The sequence below is a fragment of the Sesamum indicum genome, linkage group LG6 (genome assembly GCF_000512975.1).
Source record: "Sesamum indicum cultivar Zhongzhi No. 13 linkage group LG6, S_indicum_v1.0, whole genome shotgun sequence".
Taxonomy (NCBI): Eukaryota; Viridiplantae; Streptophyta; class Magnoliopsida; order Lamiales; family Pedaliaceae; genus Sesamum; species Sesamum indicum.
The window spans coordinates 24,128,379-24,135,616 of record NC_026150.1 but is presented as its reverse complement, the minus strand read 5'-3'; the positions used below and the strand labels follow the sequence as shown (position 1 = coordinate 24,135,616).

Sequence of the window (7,238 nt, the reverse complement as noted above, 5' to 3'; positions counted from 1 at the left end):
AATTAGTTATTGCTGCTTTAATAATAGCTTCAACATGTAAATGGTAGTTGAAAAGACGATTACTGCAACAATTTTTCACTAAGATTTGCACTTAATTGATACCTTCATGTTTGTATAGGAATTAATTGTAATGTTGTTACAATATATATTTACAAAAAAATTCCAGGGCTATCCGGAACAACACGGAAAGAAGGAGGCTGGGATTCTTCTCATGCGGAACCGGAAACCCCATGGACGACTGCTGGCGCTGCGACCGCAACTGGATGCGCAACCGCCGTCGCCGGCAGAGACGGCCGGTACTATGTAGTCAGCGACCCCGGTGACGACGACCCCGTCAACCCCCGCCCTGGCACTCTGCGCCACGCCGTGATCCAAGATCGCCCACTCTGGATTGTCTTCAAGCGCGACATGGTGATCACGCTGAAGCAGGAGTTGATCATGAACAGCTTCAAGACCATCGATGGGCGCGGCGCAAATGTTCACATCGCCAATGGAGCTTGTATTACTATTCAATTCGTGACGAATATCATCATCCATGGGCTACATATTCATGACTGTAAGCGCACGGGGAACGCCATGGTGCGGAGTTCGCCTTCTCATTATGGGTGGAGGACCATGGCCGACGGCGACGGTATCTCGATTTTTGGTTCGAGTCATATCTGGATTGATCATAATTCCTTGTCCAGCTGCTCTGATGGGCTGATTGATGCTATCATGGGATCGACTGCGATTACCATTTCGAATAACTACTTTACTCATCACAATGAGGTTGTCTTTTCTTTCTAATTTTCGCTTTCCCTTAGCAGAATTGCCGTTAAGTTTGGTGAAATTGCTGATTTTTCTGTGTATTTTACTGGTAAACAGGTTATGTTATTGGGGCACAGTGACTCTTACATCAGAGACAGGGTTATGCAGGTGACCATTGCCTACAATCATTTTGGAGAGGGCCTGATCCAGAGAATGCCAAGGTAAATTGGATCAATTTTTTAAATGTTTTGGTTTGGATGCTTTCGGAAAGTTTGTCTTCAGAAAATATTGAAGAGGTTATTTGTAGAACTTCTTTTATTATATGGTGGCGTTCTAATCTCTTGGTAGATCATATCTATGCAGTTTGATAATTGGCTAACTATATATAATTCTCTTATTTGATAAAAAATTAAGATTACCTCTTTTGAAATTTGTCTATCTTATATGTACTTCATTTCAATAAGGTTTCATCTAAATTTATAATATTTACCCGTACTGTATATTGGAAAAAGTTTGATTTTCATTGATATTTTTGCGGACGAGAATGCCTATGAACCTGATTGTAATGTTTTGAAAAAGTAATATAAGAAAGATTTATTTTTAGCGGTACATAGAGTTGTTTTTGCTCAACAATCTGATACATATTTTCAAATATATATTCAGGTGCAGGCACGGGTACTTCCATGTGGTGAACAATGACTACACATCCTGGGAAATGTATGCCATAGGTGGTAGTGCTAATCCCACCATTAACAGCCAAGGCAACAGATATCTAGCTCCAACCAACCCTTTTGCTAAAGAGGTTTGTTCTCAGACAAACTCGACACAATCTTTAAATTCAAAATACTGCAACCTCATTGTGCGTTCTCACTTACTTTGACCTGACAGGTAACGAAAAGAGTAGTGAATCCAGGCGATAACATATGGAGGCACTGGAACTGGAGATCAGAGGGTGATCTCATGCTAAACGGAGCGTATTTCACCCCATCAGGGCGTGGAGCGGGAGCCAGCTACGCCAGGGCCTCAAGTTTGGCCGCCAAATCTTCTTCCTTGGTAGCAACCCTCACCTCTGGGGCTGGTGCACTTCGCTGTCGCAGAGGTGTGCAGTGCTGATGACCTTTCCTAATCAAATTTTTGCATATCCCATAAAATTCTTCTAGCACTTAAAGATATGACTATCAATCATCTTTTGATTTCTTTGTGTTCTTCCCCTGTGATGATATCTGACAAGTGTACATTTTCTGCACCAACCGTTTCAAAATTCCACTTGTCTTTTACTCCATTGATGATCAACCTCGCCCTGCTTCAACTTTAAATATTTGAGGTTTTTGGAGCAGGCGCTGAAGCGTTGTTCGAATTCTTCCATAAACTTCCCTCAATCAGTATCCCACCATTTTTTCCTCGAAATAAATCCACTTTTATGTGTCAAATCTCTTGGCCTCCAGTCCTTCTAATGTTGTTACTATTCCCACAGGGACAGAAGTTCCTCCCTTCTGTCTCAATTTTAGTTCAAGTTTCTGCTGAAATTGTTAATCAGAAGACAGAGCGAAAAGGTTTAGATCCATGAATTTCTGTAATCGTCAATCTCTAGTGTAATTATGCTTCATATTATCTATGATTCCTAGTTTGTAAATCGAGTCTGTCAATACAATCCCGTTTTCCATTCTAATAATGTTATATACTTTAAATTTTCTTGAATTTCTACCAAGATGGTTTAGCACGAAACCCATGTGCAAATGATGATCTCGGACACACCCAAATGTTAGTGTTCATAACTCATGTGATATGTTAGGCATACATGTGAATAGACATCGCAGATTCAGCAAACTTCTCTTGCCAATCATTTTACATGTGAATATGGAGAAACTGTGAAAATAAATGCATTTTGTTAGCAGCATTGGATACCTTGGCCTCGTTTCCCACATTTCTCCTTTTACTGTCTGTAATTATTTTGAACTGATTGAGATTATTTCCTTGGACGATTCTGTGCCCATAAGAACAAAGGCACTATGATTATTAATCATCAGATATCATCTATGTCGACCCTAAAAATCTTTGCCCTTTTTAGTTTTTGAGATATTTAGGGATGATCAACAAAATTGTCGTGCCGCTCTAACGGATCGGTTCAATTCAAACCACTATGCAATTAGCAAGTTTTGGGTTGAATTGGTTTGGGGCTAGTAAAAAAAAATGTATTTATAATTAAGTTTGATTTTATATTTAGGTAGGCTGCAAACGCGTTCGCGCGCAACGATGATAAAAATAATAATATTAATAATAAAAAAAAGAAGAAGAAAAAGAACAAGTAGAAAAAACAACAACAATAATAATATACTAGTATTCCTTATATGAAGTTTTGATAATACATAAATGAATATTCTAGATGAATAAAAATTGCGATATTTTTAATTAATATTCTAATATATATCTATATATAATCATGTAAATGAGATCAAGTAATAACTAATCATTGGTTATAGGTAATTTTCTATATTTTTTTATACCATTGGTGAATGTAAGAACTTGAAATAAACGATATCATCATTTTCTTACAATCTATTTTCATAATCTTCTTATTTTATTTAAAATCGTGTTTGTTTAATATTTATATATTATTATTATCAGTTTGATTTTATATAATTTAATTCAAAATAAAATCTTTTTTCACAATCTTATTGATAAAACCATTGGTAACTTTTTTATATTTAGTTGTATTCTTCTATAATAAATATATAACCATGCATAAATATTTATTTTTTACACATTGTAATTGGTATCTTATATCACTACAGTGTATTCTTACATTTTTTTTTTTCTAATTATCACTACTAGAAAATGCATTTATTAAGACAAAATAATGTAACAATAACATAAGTTGTCACAATATAATATGATTGTACAGGCAATTTATTTTATAATCAAAACCACAAAAACTGCCCCTACACAACTAGGCTGAAAAATTTGATTTTGATGATTGTCGAATTTGATTTGGCCTAAACTTTCTAAAAATCGAAACCATTAAATTCTGTCGAAAAATTATCTAATATCCAACTTATACCATAAACTTCCAGAAATATTCCATCAACCCGCCTTAGCATGTTTTAACCATGCGGTTGTTCCACAAAAAATGAGGGTGTTGCATCCGGATTCCGGATCATCCAAGAAGTTGGCGATATTACTCTTCGCAGTCTAAATGGAGAACTTCTCAGAACTGCACTTGGGAGGAAACAAGTGTTTTCCCCTGTTATGATGCAGACATGCAGCCTGCATTATAACATCTATAGACTATAAACTGCATTTCCTTTGAGAATAAATTAGGGACTAAAACCAACACAAGAAACTCTTAACAATATACCCTCCCCACTAACGTTAAACAGAAGATCTCATGAACATTCACAATTAAATGAGGAAAAAAAAAAAGAAAGCTTAAAATGGAGTAACACTTCCACTCCTAGTTTCCACCGGGCTGTATAACGCAGACCTATTCCTCGGTCTATTCTCTTCTAACTGCCTCACAACCTCATCCATTGTCGGCCTAACAGAGGCCACCGGAGCACAGCACCCCATTGCTAGCTTTAAGGCCTGAACTAACCCTTCTTCCATTGGATTCCTTATACCTTTCAAGAGCTCCACGTCGAAAACTTCCATAGTGGTCTCCTCCAAAACTGCCACCTTGACTAACGAAGGCAAGTCGACAAACTCCCCATTTCTTCCAGTTTTACCTGGCCTTTTCCCCAATAGAATCTCGAGTAGTACTATGCCGAATGCATAAACATCAGTCCTGGAATTGCATTTCTTCATCTTCTGAAGCTCGGGTGCTTTGTACCCATCTGTTTTAGCTAGTGCTACTATTTCATCTGCCACAGATGGAACCATTATCTTGTCGAGTCCAAACTCATTGAGCCTCGCCACGAAGAAGTCGTCTACAAGAATGGTTTTTGATCTCACGTTCCCGTGGGTTATTGGTGTTTCAAGACCATGAAGATGAGCTAGCCCTCTGGCAATCCCCAAAGCGATTTTGTGTCTCCTAGCCCAATTTAGCACCGGTTTCCCCACTCTCGATTCTGAACACAAGCAGGGCAGACAACAGTGATAGTTAGGATTAAATTCCAATCCATCATCCAATCAAGCATAACTCAACAAGAAACACAGCATCCAAAACTCCAGACAAGAATCCTTTTTAAGCGCAGTTCATAATCAACAATACCTCATACTTAAAGCATTTTCATCCAAAAACATCAAATAAATGCTGCTCAGTCTCATATATATGTACAGGAGAAGAATACAATAACAACCCATATGTATGCATTCTTATATGTTTTTCCATAGGCAAACAATACGAATTAAAGCATGGAATTGTAAACATTACCATGTAAGAGATCATAAAGGGTCTTATTGGACAGATAGTCATAAATGAGAAGCTTCTCCCCTCTTTTCCCCTGATAGAAAGCTCTCAACGGGATCAAATTCTCATGTCGAATCCGGCCCAACTGCTTAATCACCGGCAAACATGAACTCCTATCTTTGCAACTCCCCTCTCTCAACAACCTCAAAGCAATTGTTCCTCCATCAGCCAACTTCGCCTTGTACACCGTCCCGTAACTAGTTTTCTCCATGACTTGCCCTGTGGCATTCAGGACATCCTCTAAAGTTAAATGCTCTCCCCCTTGAAACAAAACCAATTTCCCATCTCCACCACCACTATTACTGGTTTCCTCATCTTCTACCTCCTCAAATTCCTCCTCTTCTTCATCCAAATTCTTCTTTCTTTTCCCCTGGAAATACCCTATCAACAATGAGACTAACACCACAGCTCCAGTCATCAAACCAATAACAAGTCCAGCTATTGCTCCAGAACTCAATCCAGAGCCTCCACCACAAGTCCTCAAAGGTGGCCCACAAAGACCAGGACTATTTCCTTCAAAAACATCCACTCCAAACTTTGATTCCCCAAAATTTGGCAAAACCCCAGTAAAGTTATTGTGAGAAAGATTCAACTTTTCCAGCTTTAGACCAGTTATACTCACAGGGATTGGCCCGGAAAACACATTATCCCCAAGATCAAGCTGTTTAAGCCCATGAAATCCAACAATGAACTCAGGGAAATTCCCAGTAAATCCATTCTGTCCCAAATCAAGAACCTGCAGATTCTTGCAAGTAGCATCAGGCAATGCAGGCTCAGGCAGAGAACCGGAGAGTGAGTTACCGTGGAGCCGAAGAGAAACGAGGCGGTCACACAGGTTCCAGATGGAAGTTGGCAGTGACCCTTTAAGCAAATTGTGGCTAAAATCAATGTCTGATAGAGAAGAACTGTACCCGAGCTCTAAAGGTATCGGCCCAGATAATGAATTCACACCAAGATAGAGACTTTGGAGGTTTGTGAGCTCTCCAATCTCTTTTGGAAAAGTTCCAGAGAGATTTGCCGATGGGAGCTGAAGAGAGATTAGCTGCAAAAAGGGGTCTTTATACAAAGACAAATTAGTCCATTGCGGTGAAGAAAGGTCAGAACAGAGCAAAGAAGAGCCGTTGCTGAAAGCCCATTTTAGGCCTCTCCATTGACAGAGTGGGACTGATGCATTCCAGGACAACAACGGCAAGTTCTCGGCGGTTCCTTGCAGTGAAGGCTTAATCTTCATCAAAAGCAACTCAACATCTGAAGCAGAGTGAGTGAGAGTGAGAAGAATGCAAATGCAGAGAGAGAGAAGCTTGATAGCCGCCATGAATGAGGCTGGGAAGAAAAAGTGGTCACCAAAAGGAAAAAGAAACAGTGTGAGAGGGTTCTTTGTTTGAGGTTTTTCTTTGGGGAAAGCTGACAGTGTGTTGACTGTGAGTTGAATACTTAGCCCATCAAACTGTACTATTTCGATTTGATTGCTCTTGCTGCTATTAGTTTAATAATCCAAGTTTCGGAAAAGTTTGATGCTGTTATTAACAATGTTCTTCTTTAATGATGCACCCTTCATGATGTTTGTTTGTAAACATTAGCTCTTTCTTTTTTCCCACCTCCACCATTTTGCAATTTTCTTCATTTTTGCATTTTCAACAATTAGGAAAATTCACTTCTTTAACAAAGATTCCTACTTTCTTGGCGAAAGATGATAAAAAAACACAATCTTTTCAATCACATTTGCTAAGGGTGTTTCCACCATTTTCCCTCCTCAAAATGTATCTTACACAACTCAAAACTAAAAAAATAAAACAACACACACAACAATGTGAAATTTCTCTTCCGTTGTTTGGATTTACGGATTTCATTTAAAATCTATTACAATATTATTAAAAACATCGAAACATTTTAATCATCTATAACATCAAATTATTCAAATAAGTAACTGAATTTATTATTATGAACTCAAAATCTTTTCAACACTAAATATATCAATCCAAACCAAACACTAAGAAAAAGAACAAAAGCCCACGTAAGTTCTTGCAAGAATTCTTCTTGTTTTTGTTAATATCCCATGAACAGGAACATGTGAAGAACTGGGGAA

At 38.2% G+C, this 7,238-nt stretch overlaps 1 protein-coding gene and 1 pseudogene across 1 annotated transcript; one reads left to right on the top strand and one right to left on the bottom strand.

Moving 5' to 3' along the window:
* LOC105165709 overlaps nt 1–2,593 on the top strand; it is a 5,818-nt pseudogene extending 3,225 nt beyond the window's left edge.
* On the bottom strand, nt 4,070–6,588 carry LOC105165708 (putative kinase-like protein TMKL1). Its single transcript, XM_011084805.2, has 2 exons — nt 5,117–6,588; nt 4,070–4,811 (listed from the first exon to the last, which is right to left on the bottom strand). The coding sequence occupies exons 1-2, from the start codon at nt 6,465–6,467 to the stop codon at nt 4,174–4,176; spliced, it is 1,989 nt and encodes a 662-aa protein (XP_011083107.1). The 5' UTR covers nt 6,468–6,588; the 3' UTR covers nt 4,070–4,173.

Coding starts and splice junctions, on each gene's coding strand:
- LOC105165708 (XM_011084805.2), bottom strand. CDS start 6,467: ATGGCGGCTATCAAGCTTCTCTCTCTCTGCATTTGCATTCTTCTCACT. Junction 4,812..5,116: donor CCTTTATGATCTCTTACATG/GTAATGTTTACA, acceptor GCTTGTGTTCAG/AATCGAGAGTGGGGAAACCG.